The 24,979-nt window shown below is 40.6% G+C and overlaps 1 protein-coding gene across 1 annotated transcript; it reads left to right on the top strand.

The window, feature by feature from the left end:
- Positions 1 to 220: 220 nt before the first annotated feature.
- znf366 (zinc finger protein 366) lies at positions 221 to 19,372 on the top strand. Its single transcript, XM_002934837.5, has 5 exons — positions 221 to 395; positions 13,189 to 14,491; positions 15,512 to 15,703; positions 17,854 to 18,028; positions 18,328 to 19,372. The coding sequence occupies exons 2-5, from the start codon at positions 13,193 to 13,195 to the stop codon at positions 18,795 to 18,797; spliced, it is 2,136 nt and encodes a 711-aa protein (XP_002934883.1). The 5' UTR covers positions 221 to 395; positions 13,189 to 13,192; the 3' UTR covers positions 18,798 to 19,372.
- The last annotated feature ends 5,607 nt before the right edge of the window (positions 19,373 to 24,979 follow it).

Raw genomic sequence — 24,979 nt, 5'->3', positions numbered from 1 at the left:
GGATAGTCAGCGGCCAGTCCTTGGTTCAAACCCTCTGAGAAAAGACTGGTCCCCAGTACTGATAGAATCCACATGGAATGTTAGTGAAATTCCTTTTCATTTCTTTTCTTCTGCCAAACATTTTTTTTTCGAAGAAAAAGATGATTATCTGCTGTTTCCTTATTTTTTGCAGGAAAGCATAGGGTTGTTGACTTCCTCTCCCCTCCCTTCCTTCCTTCTTTCCGAAGGTACTCATCTGAAAAAAGGGAACAAAGTGATTGTTCCTGTTCTCTTTCTTAAGTCACTTTAAACACTGTCCCTGCATGATCCTGAAGTAAACTGCAGAGCGTGGGACGGGGAGCAGGAGAAGTGTAAGCAGAGAAGATACAGATAGAACTGTTCCTCCTGGGCATACTGTAAGTACATTTCCTACTCATGGCTCCATGACTGCAAGGTGATACCTTTAGCAGCCAAAAATATAGCTCTATCCCTAGATATTTGTATATTTAGTAACAGTCCATTGCATGCATCGTTATACTTTCATTTACATTGGCAACAAGTACATTTCTTATAGTTCTCCATTCATATTACATAATATATCCACTAGGCTCTTATTCATTATCCTGACCCTATTACTATGAGGTTACCAGATGAGAAGAACATAGTCATAACCCCTAACTCCAATTATAATTGCAGATGACAGGGTTAGGACAGAATTATCCTTGTTGCTCTAAAACCCCTATAACATGGGATTAGTTAAAAACTTTATTAAATAAGCGGTATTCCTAATCACCCCATATAATTATAAATACACTGCATCTGTGTTTGGATAGAATTTTTGAAATGTGATTCAATGACAGATTACAATACAGGTATGGGATCTATTATTTGAAAATATGTAATCCAGAAAGCTACAAAAATGTAGCATGCCTGTTCCCATGGAGCCCTGTTAAAACAAACAATTCTTGCTTTTTTACTGACTTTTCCTCTCTAATAACTACACAGTACCTATTTGATGGTAACTAAACTACATAAATCCATGTTGATAGCAAAACCGTCTAATTTTTAATATTTAAATATATTTTGGTAGCTGTAAGGAATAGTGTTAGAAATCATGCAAAACACTGTCCTCCCAAGCATTCCTTGTAGCAGATGCTTGTAATACAGGTATGGGACTTGTTATCCAGAATGCTCAGGACTTGGGGTTTCTGTATATTGGGTCTTTCTGTAATTTGTGTCTCTATAAGTTAAGATTACTAAAAATATAAATATAAACCAATAGGTTTGTTTTGCAACCAACATAGATTCTTGAACCTTAGTTACCATTAAGTGCAAGTTACTTTTTTATTATTACGGAGAAAAGGGAAATCATATTTAAAAAACAGAATTATATAATTTAAATGGAGTCTATTGGAGAGGTCCTTCCCATAATTTGGAGCTTTATGGACAACAGGTTTCCAGATAATGGATCTTATACCTTTACCATAATACGTAGTTGAGAAATAATTAGTATTTCTGTAAACTAGACTATAAACACATTCTAGTGCAGAAATGAACCAATTCCCGTCCCTGTATGATTAGTGCCACAGTATGTGTAAGTCTTGGTCTGACGTTCACAGTTAAACCTCTTCAAACAGGCAATAAGTTACCAATAAGATAAAAATAGCAGGTGCATAGCAGGTATAGTAGGGAGAGATGGTGCCTATATTAGCAGTGGGGGGAAAATAGGCTCTGGGAAGGGACTGTGGCTGTGGGATAGCAGGTATAGTAGGGAGAGATGGTGCCTATAGTAGCAGTGGGGGGATAATAGCCTCTGGGAAGGGACTGTGGCTGTGGGATAGCAGGTATAGTAGGGAGAGATGGTGCCTATAGTAGCAGTGGGATAATAGCCTCTGGGAAGGGACTGTGGCTGTGGGATAGCAGGTATAGTAGGGAGAGATGGTGCCTATAGTAGCAGTGGGGGGGATAATAGCCTCTGGGAAGGGACTGTGGCTGTGGGATAGCAGGTATAGTAGGGAGAGATGGTGCCTATAGTAGCAGTGGGATAATAGCCTCTGGGAAGGGACTGTGGCTGTGGGATAGCAGGTATAGTAGGGAGAGATGGTGCCTATAGTAGCAGTGGGGGGGATAATAGCCTCTGGGAAGGGACTGTGGCTGTGGGATAGCAGGTATAGTAGGGAGATATGGTGCCTATAGTAGCAGTGGGATAATAGCCTCTGGGAAGGGACTGTGGCTGTGGGATAGCAGGTATAGTAGGGAAAGATGGTGTCTATAGTAGCAGTGGGGGGATAATAGCCTCTGGGAAGGGACTGTGGCTGTGGGATAGCAGGTATAGTAGGGAGATATGGTGCCTATAGTAGCAGTGGGATAATAGCCTCTGGGAAGGGACTGTGGCTGTGGGATAGCAGGTATAGTAGGGAGAGATGGTGCCTATAGTAGCAGTGGGATAATAGCCTCTGGGAAGGGACTGTGGCTGTGGGATAGCAGGTATAGTAGGGAGAGATGGTGCCTATAGTAGCAGTGGGGGGATAATAGCCTCTGGGAAGGGACTGTGGCTGTGGGATAGCAGGTATAGTAGGGAGAGATGGTGCCTATAGTAGCAGTGGGGGGGATAATAGCCTCTGGGAAGGGACTGTGGCTGTGGGATAGCAGGTATAGTAGGGAGAGATGGTGCCTATAGTAGCAGTGGGATAATAGCCTCTGGGAAGGGACTGTGGCTGTGGGATAGCAGGTATAGTAGGGAGAGATGGTGCCTATAGTAGCAGTGGGGGGATAATAGCCTCTGGGAAGAGACTGTGGCTGTGGGATAGCAGGTATAGTAGGGAGAGATGGTGCCTATAGTAGCAGTGGGATAATAGCCTCTGGGAAGGGACTGTGGCTGTGGGATAGCAGGTATAGTAGGGAGAGATGGTGCCTATAGTAGCAGTGGGGGGATAATAGCCTCTGGGAAGGGACTGTGGCTGTGGGATAGCAGGTATAGTAGGGAGAGATGGTGCCTATAGTAGCAGTGGGGGGATAATAGCCTCTGGGAAGGGACTGTGGCTGTGGGATAGCAGGTATAGTAGGGAGAGATGGTGCCTATAGTAGCAGTGGGATAATAGCCTCTGGGAAGGGACTGTGGCTGTGGGATAGCAGGTATAGTAGGGAGAGATGGTGCCTATAGTAGCAGTGGGGATAATAGCCTCTGGGAAGGGACTGTGGCTGTGGGATAGCAGGTATATTGTTGTAGTTTAGTAACAGTTTAAAGTACATAGGTGAGCTCCTAGAGGGCAGAAGCTTTGGATAAAGTCAAAGATAATTTATAGTAAACAGACTGTTTTAGACCCATTGTGATATAGGCGAGACTTACCTTCAATGATCAGTGGTACTTGTCAAAGTTTATTTTTCCCTGGGCCTCACTGTCTCTATACATTTAAAAATCACATTAGTTTGAAATGTTTTGCAGTCATATTTATTTTATTGACTTTGTGGTTTCATGCGTTTTTTAGCCATTCCCACTCCCCTGTTTTCAGGGATAATGGTGATGCTACTGTTTCCTGGATTCCTGGGAGGGAATCTTAACTTCACTAGAAACTCTGCAAAGCAGGAACCTTCACACAGATTTGCAAAGTTGTCTCTCAGTCTTTTGTTATTAGTTACGGATGTGAGATGTGATGGTGTGATTTTGGGGGACCCATAAACTTCACAACTGCCACATCCATGCTAATAATAAGAGAACCAGAATGTGCAGGTTCCTACTCTGTTACATTTTTGTTTTGTGCATTACACTGTTGTGTAAAGTAACCCTGTGTTATTGCAGACTATATCCATTGTCAAAATAACAAAATAAAAATTAGCTTTGGGAAGAATTTTGCTTCCCAACACAAAGATGAAGAAAAAAACATGCAACTATTTACTGCATTTTTGAGCTGACCCTGCTTTACCCACAATTTAACACTAGAGGGAGCAAAGTTCATTTAATAAATGTTCAATATATATTTATTTATTTATTTATTTTAAATGTATATTTAAAAAATACAAAATTTTGACTTGACAGAAATATAATTTGTAACTTTGACAAGCTGAAAAATTACAACAAATGAGAGAGCTAGAGTCTAAGCCAGTGATCCCCAACCAGTGGCTCAGGAGCAACATGTTGCTCCCCAACCCCTTGGATGTTGCTCCCAGTGGCCTCAAAGCAGGTGCTTATTATCAAATTCCTGGCTTGGAGGCATAAAAACCAGATGTACTGCCAAGCAGAGCCTTCTGTAGGCTGCCGGTCAATATAGGGGCTACCAATATTTTTTGAATCATTTTTTGAATTATCATAAAGTAACAATGTATCAAAAACATTGTTACTTTATGATAATTCAAAAAATGACTCAAGAAATACAATGTTGCTTTACTGAATACAATTTATTACAGTTTAAAGAATAGCAACAGTAGTCCTAGAATAAGAAACTCTGTTATAGTTGTTCTACATGATGTTGTTGGTTGCTCGCATTTACTTTCAGTGTGGTGATACTTGATACTTGATATACAACGCTGCTGTGGCATATAGAACCTAAATATCAGTGAGATTCGTTAAATGGCTTAGTTCGACATGAGCGCTAAGTACGGGACTGGTACTCAGACAATATTTGCGCTTTGGAACGACCTACCCTTATCTATTACTTATGTACACAGAATTGAATTCTTTTTTATTTTTATTTTTGCTTTGCTTTTATATCCCCCTGTAACATGTCATGTCTTTCGATTCCCCTACACCAGTGCTGTCCAACTTCTACGGTGCCGAGGGCCGGAATTTCTCTAGCATACATGGTGGAGGGCCGCTAATGGAAGCCAATTTTGACCACTCCCCTTTTTGAAACCACACCCACTTCAAGCTACACCTATTTTATCACAATGGTGGTAGCACAGCAAAATCCCAAATGCTTGGTCCTTACTGTGGGGATATCAACCATCATTCATATGTGAAAGAATTATGTCATATTAAGATATACCCTTAAATTCCATATGCCTCCTCCTCCCCTGTGGATAGCAGAGCAACCCCCAGTACATAATTACACACCTTAGGGACCATTTAATGGCTATTTCCAACTGCTAACAAACTCCCACAACAAACCCCCTGCCGGGTTCACCTCCCACAAGCAGCTTTGGGCAAGCAGAGTATGGCACACACAGGAAGCACTCTGCCTGTCCTATGCTGTCTGTGTGTGCCATACTCTGCCTGCCCTACCCTGACTGTGTGTGCCATACTCTGCCTTCCCTATGCTGCCTCTGTGTGCCATACTCTGCCTGCCCTACCCTTCCTGTATGTGCCATACCCTCCCTGACCTATGCTGCCTGTGTGTGCCATACTCTACCTGCCCTATGCTGCCTGTATGTGCCATACTCTGCCTACAGTACCTATGTCTGAGGTGTGAAGAAGTAAACAATGGGAGTGATTACAGTCTGAGCCTGAGGTGTGAACACTGCAGGGGGTGAACAATGCAGGTATTAAAAGGTGTGAACAACACAGGGGATTACATATTTAAACAATACAGGAGGATTACAGCCTGAATCTGAGGTGAGAACCATGCTGTGGGCCAGTTAATCACAGTACTGATACCATTTAATGCTTACTCAAAGGTAAGCCATCAAAGCAGCCAGACAGGTGGGGGGCCACACAGAGGGGGGTCGCGGGCCGCATGCGGCCCGCGGGCCGCCAGTTGGACAGCACTGCCCTACACCATTGTTGGTGATTTAGTTTATTGTCTCTATGTATGCTTTATTTATTTGCTTCATTTATTTTCTTGCCGTATGTTTGTAACAGGGGTTTGGAATTGTGTTATTTACAGCACTCACTTAATGTCACCACGTTTGTTTTGTGGGGGTGTTTTACACTTTCACGTCATTGTTTGTGGGGGTGTCCCACATTTTCACGTCACTGACCGTTGGTTTCCCGCCAAACACTGTATATTAGGTTTCTATTCACTGTCTTTTTGTAACTTTGACAAAGGCTGGTGGTACAGCCGAAACGTCAGTTCTCTCGCCTCGATAATAAAGCTTTAAAAATGGAACTTTAAGACCTGTGTGAGCGGTACCTGCTTTCAAGAATTTGTATACATTTTTCGTTGGAACTGCACCCAGGCAAATCAATCTTCTCAATACGTGAGTGCCGGCTTCTGTTGCAAGTTATATACAGTGGTGTGAAAAACTATTTGCCCCCTTCCTGATTTCTTATTCTTTTGCATGTTTTTCACACAAAATGTTTCTGATCATCAAACACATTTAACTATTAGTCAAAGATAACACAAGTAAACACAAAATGCAGTTTTTAAATGAGGGTTTTTATTATTTAGGGAGAAAAAAAATCCAAACCTACATGGCCCTGTGTGAAAAAGTAATTGCCCCCTGAACCTAATAACTGGTTGGGCCACCCTTAGCAGCAATAACTGCAATCAAGCGTTTGCGATAACTTGCAAAGAGTCTTTTACAGCGCTCTGGAGGAATTTTGGCCCACTCATCTTTGCAGAATTGTTGTAATTCAGCTTTATTTGAGGGTTTTCTAGCATGAACCGCCTTTTTAAGGTCCTGCCACAACATCTCAATAGGATTCAGGTGAGGACTTTGACTAGGCCACTCCAAAGTCTTCATTTTGTTTTTCTTCAGCCATTCAGAGGTGGATTTGCTGGTGTGTTTTGGGTCATTGTCCTGCTGCAGCACCCAAGATCGCTTCAGCTTGAGTTGACGAACAGATGGCCGGACATTCTCCTTCAGGATTTTTTGGTAGACAGTAGAATTCATGGTTCCATCCATCACAGCAAGCCTTCCAGGTCCTGAAGCAGCAAAACAACCCCAGACCATCACACTACCACCACCATATTTTACTGTTGGTATGATGTTCTTTTTCTGAAATGCTGTGTTACTTTTACGCCAGATGTAACGGGACACGCACCTTCCAAAAGGTTCAACTTTTGTCTCGTCGGTCCACAAGGTATTTTCTCAAAAGTCTTGGCAATCATTGAGATGTTTTATAGCAAAATTGAGACGAGCCTTAATGTTCTTTTTGCTTAAAAGTGGTTTGCGCCTTGGAAATCTGCCATGCAGGCCGTTTTTGCCCAGTCTCTTTCTTATGGTGGAGTCGTGAACACTAACCTTAATTGAGGCAAGTGAGGCCTGCGGTTCTTTAGATGTTGTCCTGGGGTCTTTTGTGGCCTCTCGGATGAGTTGTCTCTGCGCTCTTGGGGTAATTTTGGTCGGCCGGCCACTCCTGGGAAGGTTCACCACTGTTCCATGTTTTTGCCATTTGTGGCTCTCACTGTGGTTCGCTGGAGTCCCAAAGCTTTAGAAATGGCTTTATAACCTTTACCAGACTGATAGATCTCAATTACTTTTGTTCTCATTTGTTCCTGAATTTCTTTGGATCTTGGCATGATGTCTAGCTTTTGAGGTGCTTTTGGGCTACTTCTCTGTGTCAGGTAGCTCCTATTTAAGTGATTTCTTGATTGAAACAGGTGTGGCAGTAATCAGGCCTGGGGGTGACTACAGAAATTGATATTGAAATTGAAAATTGAAATTGATAAACCACAGTTAAGTTATTTTTTAACAAGGGGGGCAATCACTTTTTCACACAGGGCCATGTAGATTTGGAGTTTTTTTTCTCCCTTAATAACGTAAACCTTCATTTAAAAACTGCATTTTGTGTTCAATTATGTTATCTTTGACTAATAGTTAACGGTTTTTGATGAGCAGAAACATTTAAGTGTGACAAACATGCAAAAGAATAAGAAATCAGGAAGGGGGCAAATAGTTTTTCACACCACTGTATATATATATATATATATATATATGTAACAGCAAACTGTAAGAGTAACAGAAATGCACCAGAAGCTGCTGCATGGCTGTAAGATCCCTACTCTGTCCATCAAACATTTCACCAACACAAACAAACTGGTTGAGTGGCACGGGTGATTTCCAAAAGAGAAGTGAGAGATAGAGCAACAGTGAGAACTGCTCATGGCTTTATACTCCCATTATTCTTCTTCATTTCTCTCACCGCAGACTTCTTCATTCTTGGTTCCACAACACGCATGCAGAAAGTGCTATCACCTGCCACATCCCATTATCCTGCAGTGCATAGAGCTATGCACCCCATCCCCTCATCCCCTCATAGAGCTCTGCACCCCATCCCTGCACAGAGCTCTGTACCCCATCTCTGCATAGAGCCCTGCACCCCATCCCTGCATAGAGCCCTGCATCCCATCCCTGCATAGAGCCCTGCACCCCATCCCTGCATAGAGACCTGCATCCCATCCCTGCATAGAGCTCTGCACCCCATCCCTACATAGAGCCCTGCATCCCATCCCTGCATAGAGCCCTGCACCCCATCCCTGCATAGAGCTCTGCACCCCATCCCTGCATAGAGCCCTGCACCCCGTCCCTGCATAGAGCCCTATACCCCATCCTCAAACATTCTGGGCTAGGGAGCACATGTGCTGCAGTAATGAACAGTGAAATAATAAAAAAACTGTTTGCCCCAGTGTTCTAGATCCAAGAGACTCTGTTTGCCCTAGTGTTCTAGATCCAAGAGACTCTGTTGCACTTGTGGAAGAAATGTTCAGCTTTGATGCACTGAGAGCAGGGATTCAAATATTGAAGAGTTCTAGGAATTGCAGTGGTTCTGAACCCAGAGTGAAATAGGCAGTGTCAGTAACAACATTGATTCTGGTATTTTGAGAAACAGTCTGAGAAATGCTTGGGAAAACCACACAATCGCAGGGACTGATTTCTAAACTCAGATGTCAGTAGATCATCCTTCCCCTGAGCTCCAGCAAATCGTACGTCTGCCATGAAATGCAGGGCTCATTCGCACAACAATTAGATACAGTGGCAAATGATATAGAGGTTATATTGCTTATGGTGGGAATCAGAAAGGCCTAAAAAGAATGGGAATTCTCCGAGAGATTATGCATTTGTTTTCCTGTTGGGCCAAGCAAGGTGTTTAGACAGCTGACAGATATTTAAAAGAGTCCCACTTAACTATCTGCCCAGACGAGGCACATACCTTTATGGCTCAGTTAAAATACGCTCAGCTCCAGCACTGGTTAATGGACCCAGGTAACAAGCAAAGCGTGGCCCTCCCTCCCACTCCTTTCGAAAAACTATGCTTACAAACAACCATGCATTTTCCATACTATATCATTTACTTACCACCAATAAAACTACTATGTTACCCAAATTTACCAAGAAGTGGGAGAGGGAGCTACAGATGCAACTTACAGGAGACCAATGGGGAAATTGTTTTTATCTTACACTCAAATTTTCTATAGCTTGTAAAGCCCAAGAGACAAACTATAAAATAATCTCAAGGTGGTATAAATGCCCCGAAATTTTACACAAAATTTACCCCACGGTCACGGACCAGTGCTGGAGATGCGGAACCGATATAGGGACCCCTTTGCACATCTGGTGGACATGTCATTTATTGACTCCATTCTGGGAACAAATATTTAAGGTTATCAACTCCTGCACAGGCTTAGACCTGAAACCAGATCCCTTGATAGGCATCCCATCAATCCTCCCAGGCTCAGTCATCAAATACAAGAGGTCTCTCTTAGGCTTTTGCCTGGGGGCTGCCAGGACAGTGATACCACGCCACTGGAGATCCAATACTCCCCCAACTATAAGTGAATGGGTTAAAGAGATGGGAAATGTTATGCGAATGGAGGAACTACTTAGCAACGTCCAAGGGACATCAGACAAGTTTGTCTTGACATGGTCCCCATGGGTTATGTTTCTAGAATCATATAGAGATGAATAAATGACGCCGGACTAGGGGCACTAATAGAAAGCAGATATATACAAAAAGGTCAAATGTTAACCGTTGAAGATGATATGAGGCCAATAATGGAGCGACTGAGCAACTGAGCATCTCCAAGTTCTGTTTCCCCTATTATGGATACTCTCTTTTTTCCTTTCTTTTTCTGGTTTAAAAAATTTCTTTTCTTTTTTATCCTCTCGTCTCTCCTTTTCTTACCATGTTCTTCTCCTTCAGTACCATATCAGACAATAACATTGTAATAGCAGCAATAGGAGACACTATCGCTAAAGTCTAACTAAGTATAATAAATATTAAAGGAACAGTAACACCAAAAAATGAAAGTGTTTTCAAGTAATTAAAATATAATGTACAGTTGCCCTGCACTGGTAAAACTGGTAAGTTTGCAACAGAAACGCTACTATAGTTTATATAAATGAGCTGCTATGTCAACACGGGGGCAGCCATTGAAGCTGGGAAAAAGGAGAAAAGGCACAGGCACATAGCAGATAACAGATAAGCTTTGTAGAATATAACGGGGTTTTATCTGTTATCTGCTAAGTAACCTGTGCCTTTTCTCCTGTAAATGGCTGCCCCCATGGCTACACAGAAGCTTTATTATATAAACTATAGTAGTCTTTCTAAGGAAAACACAGTTGTACCAGTACAGGGCAGCATTACAATATATAGTAATTACTTTTATACACTTTCATTTTTTGGTGTTACTGTCCCTTTAAAGCTATCTTAGACAACTTTGTTAAAGCAGAATGTTACGAAAATTGTTACTGCATTTTGTACGGTTGCAAATAATCTAAATATACCTGTCTCATTCCGACACACGAAGTGTTCATTATGCCTACTGTAAAAAGCTGTCTGGTTCTGATATGTACTGCTTGCATATAAAACTGAAAATAAAGAATATACAAAAAAAAGAGTCCCACTTAAGGACAATTCCTATCAGCCCTTTCTGATTTCCACCATAGGCTTTATGGCCCCTACTACATTAAATGCTAATTATTGTGAGAGCGGGCCCCTGATGTCAGTTTCTTTAGTGGGCCCTAGGGGGTCCAGTCTCCCTCTGTGGTCCAAGACCACAAACAGAGAAATTGTATTTTTACACATAATGAAAGAGAATTGCAGAAGGGAAATCTCTTGTGGGTTTTAAATGTATTTAGCTCAGTCTCTTCCAAATGGAACATCTTTCTTATTGCCTTGGCAGAACTAATGGACATTTGGGCTGGCCCAGGGATCCAGGAAATCTCGGATAAGCAACAGGAAATGGAGGCTACATTAAGTTTTTTGGGATGGAATATTTTCTCAATATTTTCTTAAAAGACTGAGAAGTGACTCAGAAGCATTGTGTTGCCATATTTCTTATAATTAAAAATGCACGGCACTGTCAGTAATGCACTAGTCATACCATAAATATTTGCTTAGAATTGCCATAAAGCTAAAATAATGCAGAAAAGGAAAATAAATCTATATACTGTATATCTTCTTTTTTCTGTCTCTCATTCTGTATAACTTCACTTTTTTTCTGTCAGTTTATTCTGGCTCTGCCTTCTCCTCTTTTGTCCCCGTCACTTTCTCTTCTGCTGTTCCTCTTCCAGTTTCTTACCCCACACATAAATAACACATACAAGCATATCATTAAAAAAACAGGCAAAAACTATTGTATCTTTTGCTGTGTATTTATCTTTTTCTTCTCCAAGCCCATTCCTTTCTCCTCTATGCTTCTTCTTTTAGTATCTCATTCTCCTTTCCTTCCCACTACCTGCTTTCCCCTCTATTTTTCTCTGATTATTATTATTATGCTTTATTTAGATAGCACTAGCATGTTGTGTAGCACTTAAGAGAGTTTGTCGATCATTTACATCAGCCCCTGTTATCAGCTTAAAGTGGAACTTCCATTCAAAGGTCTGTATCACACAGCCTGACTCACTAGGGCCAGTTACATGAGAAGCCAGTTAACCTGCCTCAGTGTTTTTGGAGTGTGGGAAGAAACCCACGCAGACACAGGGAGGACATATGAACTGCTTCATAATAGCACCCAAGTAAGAAGTTAATTCAGGACCACAGCGCTGCAAAACAGCAGTGTTAATGCTGTTGTTCACCTTTACAATAACTTTTAGTATGGTGTAGAGAATGCTATTCTGATACAATTCACAATTGGTGTTAATTTTTTATTATTTGCAGTATTTGAATTATTTAGCTTTTTGTTTAGCAGCTTTCCAGTTTACGGTCCACATTAACCTACCAACCAGTGTGTGTGCTTAGATATAATTACCTATAATGAATAGTGAATGCATACAAGGACTGCATACAATTTTGTATCAATCAACAACTTTTTTTCTTCCTCTTTACTCCTATGCCACCCGTTATCTTTCTAGTCCCATTTAGCCTATCCCCAGCCACTCCCTAACCCCACATGCTCCCCATTCCAAGACACCAGAAGGCTGTTCACTTATATATTTCACAGTATATTTGCTTTCTTTGCCTTAATTCATTTATACCAGTACTGCTGTTTTTCAGTTATGTTCCATTCTCTGGTGCCTGCAGGATGGAAAAGGAGCCTTAGAAATCAATTTGCTGCCCACGTGTCCAACTGGGCATGTCATTTGCTCACTATTTGTAAATGAAACCCAATTTCTCACCCAGAATCCCAGTAAGAAATGTACCTCTCAGAGATACAGAGGCTTCAGCCTACTAATCCACAGACAGACTTCTGGCCTCTTCAGTATTCTCAGTGAACAAAGATTGTACATGTTTTCTGGTAACAGCCACATAAAACCAATATTTAGAAGCAAATGTCTTTTACTGCTGGCTGCTGTAAGTGTGTATAGTCCTTTACACAATATAGTTCACCCAAAAAAAGGATTGACCCCGAAAGCTTGTGCTGAATACAATGCATGAATATAGGGTATTTCTCTGAGATTCTTTTGCGGGAGAAATAGACTTAACTTGAGACAATAAACTTGCTGTTTTTTACAAATAACTACTAATAGTAGTTGCTAATAAGTACATATACCTTCCTCTTGCTGCTGGGAAATTTTGCAATCATTCTAAAGTGTTTGTTCCACCTCTAGACATGACCATGAAGGTGGGAATCTCTGCTTTGTTAAATCTGGGTTTTCATGTGTAGCCTTTTTTGACAAAATTAACCTGTAACAACAGCATTAAAACGTGTGTGAACAGCAACAAAATATTTGAGAATCGGTAAGGCCCAACCAGACTGGGAATCAAAATAAGCCCAGGCAATAGTGACTGTCAGGGCCTGAAACCAACCCTTTTTCTTACTTACACTACAACTGTCTAAACACAAAAGCAAAGATAAAAACAATGAGTTATACAATACAAAAAGTATTATTTGACTGTTGAATAAGAATGCAGAGTTTCGGTTCAAGTAAAATGTGATTTTTCTCTTTCAGTTGGATGATGCAGGCACATGTATATCGATCAGAAAGTGAGGATTCAAGGCAAAAAACTGAAGTAAAGAAGCCCACCTTCTATTCACACTCCCAACAGCCTGAAAATGCAAAGTACAGCGGTGTGGCTGCGCCGTATGGCGAGGAATACACAACACCCTCCCCACACTACCAATACAGACGGCACACAGAAAATGTGCATGAATTTATGGAGGAGCTAGAAAGAAGCCCCAGGAAAAGAAAGAGCTTTCCCAGCAAGATGTCCAGCACAGGGGAGAAGGCCGATTCAATAATGGAAGAAGACAAGAATTTTTTGCAGTCAACATTTCCTTTATTGTATCCATTTTCTCACTTTCCCAGTTTTAATACAAAGACAATTGACTTGTGCAACCTTGGCCTCCAATACTATAGAACACTGGACCATTTATGGGTCAGACCCATAAAGCAAGAACCAGTCATGACAAATGTAATGTGGCCAAATGGATCTCTATATTTACATTCTTCCTACCCTTATTACCAAAAAAGTTATCCCGGTACAATGTTTCCATATCATATGGCACCACAGAGCATCCACTCCAGTAACCATTTTGGCAATAAAAGGCCAGAGGAAGACCCAATGCATAAATCTAGAATTAGCGACAGTGAGGATCATAAACAAAAGGTGGAACGAGTAGATGTAAACATTCAAATTGATGACAGCTTTTATGTGGATATAGGTGATCAAAAACGTTGGAAGTGCCCGATGTGTGATAAGTCATACACCTCAAAGTACAACTTGGTAACCCATATTTTAGGGCACAGTGGCATCAAACCCCATGCTTGCACACGTTGTGGGAAACTGTTTAAACAACTGAGTCATTTGCACACTCATATGTTGACACACCAAGGAGCACGACCCCACAAGTGCCCTGTTTGTCACAAGGCCTTCACCCAAACCAGCCATCTAAAGCGACACATGATGCAGCACAGCCAAGTGAAACCTTACAGCTGCAGAATATGCGGCCGGGGATTCGCTTATCCCAGTGAGCTTAAAGTGCATGAAACAAAACATGAAAGTGGGCGAGAAAATATCTGTGTTGAGTGTGGACTAGATTTTCCCACCCTGGCCCAGCTGAAAAGACATTTGACAGCCCATCGGGGGCCTGTGCTGTACAATTGCAGTGAGTGTGATAAAACATTCCAGTACCCCAGTCAGCTGCAGAATCATATGATGAAGCACAAAGACATTCGGCCCCATATCTGCTCCGAGTGCGGGATGGAATTTGTGCAGCCCCATCATCTGAAACAGCATTCTCTAACTCACAAGGTGGGTGCCATTTTTGGTAAAAATAGGAAAGGAAAGCAACCACACATGCTAAAGCAAATGGGCTCATATGCATTTACAAAGAAACAAGTCTTCTTAAGTTTTGGGGGCCATACATGGGGTGCATACACATTGTGCTGTATACCTGTAGGAAACCATTTTTTATTTATAAAGAGACAAGACACGTATTATACTGTACATAGTACTTTTCATACTCAGTGTCAGTTGGGCAACCTTTCATGGAAAGTAAGAGTGAGAGTGACAGGAAACTAGAGGAAAAGCAAAACAAAGTCTCAGGTTTAGAACAACAGTATGGGTTTAAAGTTACAAAAATAGTAATACTAGCAATAGTTTCCTTCCATCAGTTCCTAACTGGGGTTTTTGAGTAGGTATTGACAATAACTAATGCAAAAAACCTATTTCTATGGTTTTACTTATCATATATATATAGTTATAGTTTGCTGATTTATTTGGTCACTTAAGAATATTGGTTATAGCCTTTGCTGCACAAGGAACCTATAGACAGGTTTTTGTGTTTGTTAATATGAGCTGAAGGAACCACGATCACTTCATTTAGTAAATCAGATGTTAGCATTCATTAGAGGATTGGTTGTTATGGGTTACAAGATGTGAGTCAAATATTAATCGTATTTTTACATTACCCTTAGGATCCCCTAGCTATGGCAATAGTCTCGTCCTTCACACTATGGAAAATCCTGCAAATGATTTATTGTTTTTTCTAAATCAATAACCGGAGGTTCTGTAAAGTCAACAGAAAGTTCTGATCCATATTTGAGGTTGCTGAGTAAAGCAGTTTATAATCTACTTGCCATTACCCTGCTTTCCTGACTGCAACAAATAACAATATTTGTGAATTTAATAAAATATCCTTTCCATCTGGCAGGCACTGTGAAGGCAACAAAGAACATTTTTATTCAGCACAAAAACTAGAACAAGACAACAATGATTTTTTGAAATATGCATTAATTTGAATGTAAAAATATTTTTATTTGTTACTTTTAGGGAGTGAAGGAGCACAAATGTGGAATTTGTGGGCGAGAATTCACTCTGTTGGCCAATATGAAGAGGCACGTTCTGATCCACACGAATATCAGAGCCTATCAGTGTCACCTCTGCTTTAAAAGTTTTGTCCAGAAGCAGACGCTTAAAGCTCACATGATTGTCCATTCTGACGTGAAGCCATTCAAGTGCAAGGTGCGCATATCTATGTATGCTCTTCCCTCTTGTATTCTTACTCAGCCATCATTAATTGGGTTAATTCATCAAAGTTCACATATTAAAAGAAAACTATCCCTTCCAGTATCATACTGGGGAAGCGGGGCCCACCAGAAATCCCAAACAAAGGGCCCTCCACTCCCGCGCCACCCCGGCCAACCCCCAGCTAAGAGCCCACTGTTTTGACTTTGGCCAAGATGAATTGTTTAAAACATTGGGTTTAAAAGTTAGTCTTAGTCAAGTCAACTCCAAGTCAATTAAACCCCTACTTAGTCCAGCACTAGCACTCCTGCCTAAACTGGAAGTTCATCTTTATATTAAAAGTCTTTGGGTCCTAATTGTTTATGGGTTTTAAACTATTTGTCTTCCTACTCTGTATTTTTCCAGACTATAGTTTCAAATGATATTTTAATTGTTAACTTTTTATTCCTTATCTTTATGTAAAATTCCTGTATAGTTCCTCTCCTATCCATCTTCCATTCTGACTTCCAATTCATTTCCTGGTTGCTAGAGTAAATTGGACCCTAGCAACCGGATAGCCATTGAAATTCAAAACTGGAAAGCTGCAGAAATTTTTTTTTTTTTAAAACCAAAAGATAGAAAATGAAGGCCAGTTACACATTTTGTTTTAGAATACCAAGGTGTACTTAAGACTATTGTATAAATGAGAGCTTTGCACGTGGTTCAATAATTATAAACAGAAATCAGTGCTTTATGGCCCTTAGTGGATGAGAAACCCTCTGGTTTTTGCATTCACACTGAACTTGTTATGAAATATCACACATGTGTGAGACTTTTTGTGGACTGCTTTCATCTTTTAATAATGGAGTTAGAACAAATGAAAGATGTTTGGATTCTAAGGTACCCCCCACCAACATGGCAGAAAACTCAAAGGAAAATCAGAAGCCATTAATGTTCCTGGCCCTGGTTCAGCAGGATTAAGGCAATGACCAGATAGCAGCCCTTTGGCATCCAGCTCCTCCTCAGCAGAAGGAAGGATATCGCTGCATGAACAGCCATTATAACAATGGGCCACGTCCCTGGAGAACGAATGCAAATAGTTTTCATCTTGCTTTCTCTTGTACTTTACAAGGCTTCCTGTTTTCTCACGGTACTTTTGGACAGTTATTCTTATTCTCATTTTCTCTCTCTGCCTTTTGGAGGAAAGGAACACCCTAATAGAAAAGAATGCAAGGGAAGACCGCTCAGCAGTGGCCTTTGTATCTCTCTGTATGAATCAGATTTCATTCCTTTTCCCTCACAGCAAATGTGAGAATCAAAGGCAAAGTGTTGCTTTTGTCACTGAATAACATACACAATCCATTTCCCATTGCAGGTTACGCCCTGAGGTACATACTGTCTGGGCTAATTTGCTGGCCCATACTAAGGAAAGGCCACCAAGGACTTAGGACAGTGATCCCCAACTAGTGGCTTGGGGGCAACATGTTGCTCCCCAACCCCTTGGATGTTGCTCCCAGCAGCCTCAAAGCAGGTGCATATATTTTAATTCCTGGCTTGGAGGCAAGCTTTAGCCAATCATAGCTCATATTTGGCACCTCTGGAACTTTTTTCATGCTTGTGTTGCTCCCCAACCCCTTTTCTACTTGAATGTTGCTCACAGATATAAAAGGTTGGGGATCCCTGCCTTAGGACAACAAAACAGCAAGCAGGTGGTAGACTGCCCCTCTTGCAAACAAAACAGAATGAAGGAAAACATGGGTTTAGTATATACCTTGAGTTAAACTTCTATCAGTAATTGGTTTAAGTGTTACAGTAGAAGTTGGGTATTACGTTCCTAGACATTTACCATGAAAACCTGTTCCTACAAATGACAGGTTAGAAGTACCAGCAGATATATGTCCTAGCCAAACGTGACTTTCTGTCTGTAAAACAAAAAATGTGGACCAAATCTAATGCAAAATGGGTCAAAATGAATGGCTTTTTTGCACAGTATTTGCTCCTGAACAAGCTACTGTATGTACAGAGCAGATTTTGACCAATGTGACCTTTTTGGTTTGTTTCTTGACCCTTTGTTTCCTGTAGTTGTTTATCACGATTCATTTTGAAAATATCAATGTATAGCTTGCAATGATTATGTCCAGGCATAATGTCTTTTTGTATTCTGACAGCTCTGTGGGAAGGAGTTTAATCGTATGCACAATTTATTGGGGCACATGCACCTACACTCCGACAGCAAACCCTTCAAATGCATCTACTGTCCCAGCAAGTTCACACTGAAGGGAAACCTCACAAGGCACCTGAAAGTGAAACATGGTGTTACTGAGAGGGGGTTCCATTCTCGAGGTAAGAAATCATTCTGTCTTCTTCTGTAGTACAATAATGCACTTATATTTATACCATATTCTTAAAATAAATATATTTTGCTTTATAGGCATATATTGGCCTATGACAAAGTGTCAGAAAGAGGGTTATGCACATTAGTTCTCTGTATAATGTTCTGCTTGTGGCATTGGATTCAGTTGAATTCAAAATGTGATTTGGCTTCTTCTATTGATCACCTGTTATTTTGTTAAGATCTCAAATGCCTGTTCTAAAGAGTTATAGTTATAAAATCTATGAACCGGTTTTTATTCTCTCCGTAGGGACAGGGAGAGGAAGAACAAACCTATTCCGCTCTATAGTCCTGCGTAGCATGGAACAGAAAGAGCCCTATGACCTCTCTAAGAAGAGGCGATTAAAGGAAACCTTGCGCCTTTCTGATGGAGAAAGTGTAAAGAGCAGCTCTTCTCAAGATGATAAAGATGAGTCGATCCACAATACAGAAATATACGAACAGGACATTAGATACCCAACAGAAGGGCACCATGGTCACTCTCCAAATGCCCTGAGGAAGCTGGAAGCTGCTACGCACAGACGAAAGGATGAAGACAGGGTCAGTCAGCGAATGGGAGATGCACATAAAGAACTTAGCTTGGCAGACAGGCATTGTGAACTGTCTGCTTCCAAGTATTCATATTATCACAATAATTCAAATGCAGATGAAATGTTAAAGGAAGAGCTGAAATGGACCCCCGACCAACATAACAAAGACCATGATCATTCAAGGATGTGAATTTATATAATGATAAATCAGCAAACTCATAAAATACAATTCAGAATGATGCATAGTTCAATTTTGGAAATATTGTTTTTAGATTTTAGAGTTATGCAGTGAAAAAAACTGTCCAAATGCTCCAGATTAGTGTAAGGGCTACACTGCTCGCCCAAGCCTTCGGCCTCTCTTCTCCTTTGTAATGGGTTTGGGTTTCACTGCTTCATTGCTTTCAGCCTAAAGCTTTGGTTTGAGCCACAGCAGAGAATCATATTCATTTAATATAAAGCATAAAAGCCACACTTTGCACTGAAGCCTCATCACATGCAGGTGCATTAAAGGCCAGTATAGTCTGTCTTCTCCAATACAGAACATTCCAGATGTATATGGCTTTAAATAACTGCTACTGAGCTTTTTGTGGAATATAATGTTTTTGATTACAAACCCAGTTAATAGGATTGTTTTGTTTTTACACATTTCTGGATATGCTCAAGCAGCTCATGTGTTTGCTTTACAAGTTTTGTTTGTTGCTCACAGATACAATAAAGGTATAGAATCTATTGTCCATAAAATCTTGGGAACCGAGGTTCACCATACCAAAGACTACTTTAAATCATTTAAAAATAAATAAACCCAGTAGGACAGTTTTGCCACCAATATGGATTCATGCAGCTTAGTTACCATCAAGTAGCTACCGTTTTATTGTTGCAAAGAAAAAAGGAAATTATTTTTAAAAACTAGAATTATTTGCTTCTTATGGAGTCTAGGGTTTTTCCATAATTCAGGGTTTTCTGGATAATGGGTTTCTGGATAAGGGATCCCATACCTGTACTACACCAACCTTGTATGGGCTCATTGTAGCATGCAGAGTATATAAAATGTATATTTTGCATGAAAACGCATTTAGAATGAATATGGGCTAGGAATGCACCAAATCCATTATTTTAGGATCCGTCCAAACCCTGAAATCTTTGTGATTAGGGCGAATACCGAACCAAGTCCAATGAAGGGTTAAAGAGAACTGTGTGCAGCATGCGCAGTGAAAAATTTTCATCTTCTGTGTTTATGTGACAAAAAGTCACATGATTTTAAGGATTCAGATTCGGTTTGGCCAGAGGAATGGATTCGGCCCAATCTGAATCCTGCTGGAAAAGGCCAAATCCCAATCCTGAACCAAAGCCTGGATTTATCCCTAATATGGGCTGCTGTTTGCTTATAAAATGAAATTCCCCTCTCTGTAACATAATGTATGAGAGTTAACAAATCCCATTCACTTTAATGACAATATAGTGCCGCACAATTACCTGATCACAATATCACAGTAACGGAAACAGCTTTGGAATTCTGAAAAATGATCTCATTCTAAAGGAACTTTCAAATATACATTTATTAGAGATGGCTTTTGGGTTATTTGTAAATGTAGTTTCAGTTGGAAGTAGATTACAAACTGTCTGTTTGTTGGTTCCCTCTCTGCTTTCCCTGTCCACTTGCACCATTGCAACATCAGTCGGCTCTCCTCCAGCCAAGACTTCAATTCCCACAATGCTTTGCCTGCTCCATGACTTACAGACCAGAGAGGAATGGTAGAGACAGAATTATGCAAGGCATTGTGGGAATTAAAGAGATACTGACAAGAGAAATGAAACCATTTTTAAATCTATCATAACATTGTCTTTGGACAAGCTTTATAATTTTGCCATGAAATTATTTGCCCGATGCTTTTACATTACCTATCAGACATCCCATGTTCTTCTACGAGGGGGCTGCCATATTTGTGCAGCAGGAGGCTGTTAGCATAAGAACATATAACTGACAGGTTGGGAAGGGACAGTCAGGTTGGCAGAACAGTCAGTTTAGGGACTTTAAGTAACAATTACTTACAAAAGCAGCCCTACCAGGGAAAAATGATCAACAAGACCTATAGGTAGCTTTTTATGTAGATTCATAATTTAAAAAGTAGTTTTTTTCATGTCAGTATCACTTTAACACCAAGCACATGCTGACCAATCAGAGCTGTCGGACCATGTACCCTACTGCAGCTCATAAGGCCAATGCAGATATGGGAAGCTGCTCTTCAGAATATGCTCAGACCCTTACATACTATACGTTTTCACCTCACATCCCCATATTACTAGCAGCAATGTATGTTTGGAAATAGAATAATACCTCTTAATGAGGTTCCTTAAAGGATCTGAGAGTACCTTAAAGGAATACTGTCACAGCAAAACATGTGTTTTTTCAAAACACATCAGGTAGTAGAGCAGAATCCTGCATTGAAATCCATTTTTCATAAACACAGATTATTTTATATTCAATTCTGAAGTTCAACATATTCTTCATTTCCCAGGGTGCCACAGTCATGTGACCTGTGCTCTGATAAACTTCAGTCACACTTTATTGCTGAGCTGCAAGTCGGAGTGATATCCCCCCCCCCCTCCCAGCAAAACAATGAAAAACAATGGTAGCAAGATAGCAGCGCCCAGTAGATATCAGAATAGCACTCAATAGTAAGAAATCACAGTCCGGCTTGGGACTCCTCCAGTTACATGGGAGTAGGAGAAACAATCGGTTACCTGAAAGCAGTTCTGATGTGTAGCGCTGGCTCCTTCTGAAAGCTCAGACTCAGGCACAATGCACTGAGATGGCGCCTACACACCAATATTACAGCTAAAAAATACATTTGTTGGTTCAAGAATAACAGTTAAATGGCAGAGGGAATTATTTGTTATGTAAACAGTGGCATTTAGAAATAAAAAGTACATCATAAAATTATGACAGTATCCAGAAAAAGAGGAGATAAATATTTTACAAAAAGTCAACATATTTATTATTATGAGCCAAGGAATCTTTAGAATAAGGATAAAACTTCAAAACCTCAACTTGAGCTGTAAAAAAGGATATTGTTACTGTAAAGGTACTAAAGTTATGGAATGCATTCAGGGCTTAGCAAATAAAGTAGATGATCACAAGTGGTTTCACTTACAATGGATCCAGGGGGCTGTAACAGGAGGGTGGAGTTGGGGCTGGTGGCCAGCGTTTAGAGGGCTATGAATTGTTTTGAATTATGTGCTACTGCCATCTTATATAGGGAAAAAAGCTATTCTTCCCGTAGTTTGGGTGAGCATATAATATGTTGGGCCGCAGTGCAATGTAGTCCTCTCCCTGCATACAAATCTGTGCCCTTCACCCTGTATTTCTACCTCCTTGGGAAACTGACCATCCTGCTCTACAGCACAGCTTCTCTTTCTTTTTCAGTTGTTTTATTGAGAGAAATAAACGTGTTTACATGTCAAAATGGTAATGTAAAAAGTAATATAGAAAAATACTGAACATTAGTGACAATGTAAAAAGATATTTTTTTTCATTAAAAGAGAAGGAAAGGTAAAAACGTTATCAGAAAGGTCTATGTAAATACAGCCATAAGCACTTACAGAAACAGGGTCCTCTATCAAAAGAAATACAGGATTTCTTGTCTCCTTTTGTGTAAACATGTTCTTAGGGTATCTGACTTCCTCTCTCAGAAAAATCCTTAATTCCTGGGCTGGAGTCTCTATTATAGGATTAAACAGACCATCTTTGTAAAGATGTAGGTAAAAGAGAATTTCAAATGGCCTTTATGAGGAAAACACAGTTCGACTCTGAGGAGAAAAATCTAAGACAATTGTCTGTGTCCAGTGTCCAACTCAGGTGCCAGGGGCCCACTGGGGCTGCCGCCTGGGGGCCCCCCACTCCAATCCGCACAACGCATACTGCAACCCACCCCCTGCAGTTCCAGACGGGCAGAGGCGGGGAGCGCAGGCTTACAGGTGAGGGGAGTGGGCCAGCGGGGGCCACAGCTGGGGTGCAGGCTGAGGTACACAGGGCCCACTGGATTTGTTTCTGGTCTCCCGCCAGCCCAGTCTGGCCCTGTCTGCGTTAGAATAATACATTAATTTATGAATTAGGTTTTTTCTCTTTATCTTTCAAAGAATCTAAATATAAAGACCAATTATTTTAAAAAGTAGTCTCTTTTTTTATCACCATATTGAAACCTAATTGCTTCTTGTAGACAAAGAAATCTCAGGTATAACAGTTTATCTGACAATATGAGAATATAGATTTTCTAGCAGTTGCCACTGTTAGGAGTAAAAAGTTAATGGAATTATTACTACACTGGGAGTCTATTGATACCTCTTTGTCTAGGTCCAATAAAGCAAAAAGATGAGTTAACTTTAACGTTGAATGAGTAATATGTTGTATATATGTTTGAAGTTTTTGCCAAAAAAGGGATTACATTTGGGCATGACCATAAATAATGAAAAATAGTGATATTCTAACTTCTGCATTTAGGGCATATAGAATAAGTGAAAGAGTCAGAATATTTTAAATAGGAAAATTGATATGCTAGGTAAACTGATCTAACATGCTGATATACATTTATTCCATATGGGATGACTAAATGCATCAGTTTAGGAAAGGGCAATGCTAACAATGTACCATGAGCCTGGAATTCAGCCAACATGCTGTCAGCTAGGTAATTCATGCAACAATAGGAAACAATTTGTTTAGTGAACCAACTTCCTTCAATTTAGCATTTCCCATCAGCCAAACAGATTTACACCATCACCTGCTAGTTGGAGACTTTGGATTACCAATTTACAGCATATCATGGGCTGATTATGTCACATACGGCACAAGAGACACAAAGAGTTCCTCCAAAGACATCCTAAAATGTCAGAACTGTTTACATCAGAAACACTTTCCCCCTGTCCACAGGGAACCAACCACAAGTATTACACTGGAACTAAATATGGCTATATACGTACAATAAAAGATGACAATTTGACCCAGACTAAGTCTGCTGTTTATTAGTGCTTCTATGGGACCTGAGGAGGTCCTGCCCAGTCAATATCTGCCCAAAGGTTGGATTTTTGGCCAGATATTTATCAGGCAGGTTTGCAAAAGAGGGGGTGAGAAATACATTGGGTTGCTAATGCTGTACTCTGTAGTCTGTCCTCTGCTAGTCTCTGTAGTCCAGTTACGATCCAAGGCCAAACAATTTATTATTATTCCATTTCCGGATTATTCCAATTTAGCCCACTGAATTGGGGGCCAAATCAGTTAAATATCTGCCACACCCACAGGTGGCATAGCCATAATATGTTGCCTGCTGGGACTCATTTGCTCGACCAGGGATGGGGCCATTTCCTGGAGGATTCTAGGAGCCCCTGGTTATACTTGAGAACCAATGAAAACCAATGGGAATCATGGATTTGGTACCTAGAGATAGGGAGGCACCAGCCGAGTCTATACAGCAGTGATCCCCAACCAGTGACTCGCAAGCAAAATGTTGCCCACCCCTTTGATATTGATCCCATGGGACTCAAAGCAGGTGTTCATTTTTGAATTTCTGACTTGGATGAAAATGTTGACAGTCTCCTGTAGGCTGCCAGTCCACATTGGGCCACCAAATAACCAATCACAGTCCTTACTGGGCACCTCCTAGGAACTTTTTTCATGCTCCACAACTTTTTTTATATGTAAATGTTGCTCATGGGTAAAAAAAAGTTTGGGGACTCCTGCTATACAGTAATGGACACCTGCAATAAAAACTACCCAAGAGACTAGTGAGGGAGCTGCCCATGCTGAAGTGTGAATATTAGGGATGGAAAGAAGCTACACAGTGAGACTTACCTGCTATCTTTAAAGCTCCAAGTTGACCAGTGCCTCTAAGCCTTACCAACTGGATGCCCAACCCCAACATTTATCATCTATTTCCAGAGAACATATAATATATTTTAATACCACCCTTATAAGTCAGACTCTGCTGTCATGTACCTGCCGTCTGTATTAGTTAATGTCAGTTTTGGCTTAGAATTAACAACAGTGAAGGCGAGATAAATGACTTGCTAAGCTGTGTTTTTGGAGGGACAGTATAATTTGGCAAGAGATGAAAAGGTTTAGTTCTCCTTTAAGTGCAGTAAGCAACAGCCATACTAAAAACTGTGCTATAAATTGGAAGTGGAGCAAGTGGTTTAGCTGTTAGAGCGGCAGCACCATAACCACAAGGTGAAACATGAGAGAGAAAGGAGAAACTGAAGTGCAATGGAAGAAAACAAAAGGATGAACAGGAACTGAAATGTCGAAAGCAGAAGGTTTTATTCAGGTTACTAATAATGATCTATAAATAATGGAGAAGAAAAAGGAAGAGAGAGAGAAAGAGG

This window comes from Xenopus tropicalis, chromosome 1 (assembly GCF_000004195.4).
Source record: "Xenopus tropicalis strain Nigerian chromosome 1, UCB_Xtro_10.0, whole genome shotgun sequence".
Lineage (NCBI taxonomy): Eukaryota > Metazoa > Chordata > Amphibia > Anura > Pipidae > Xenopus > Xenopus tropicalis.
The sequence above is the reverse complement of the archived record's forward strand: the minus strand, read 5'-3'. Positions and strand labels throughout refer to the sequence as shown.

Bases quoted from the DNA above. Each gene is read 5' to 3' on its own strand.
- znf366 (XM_002934837.5), top strand. From the start codon at position 13,193: ATGATGCAGGCACATGTATATCGATCAGAAAGTGAGGATTCAAGGCAA. The intron at 14,492-15,511 runs GTGGGTGCCATT...TGTTACTTTTAG, and splicing joins AGCATTCTCTAACTCACAAG to GGAGTGAAGGAGCACAAATG. The intron at 15,704-17,853 runs GTGCGCATATCT...GTATTCTGACAG, and splicing joins TGAAGCCATTCAAGTGCAAG to CTCTGTGGGAAGGAGTTTAA.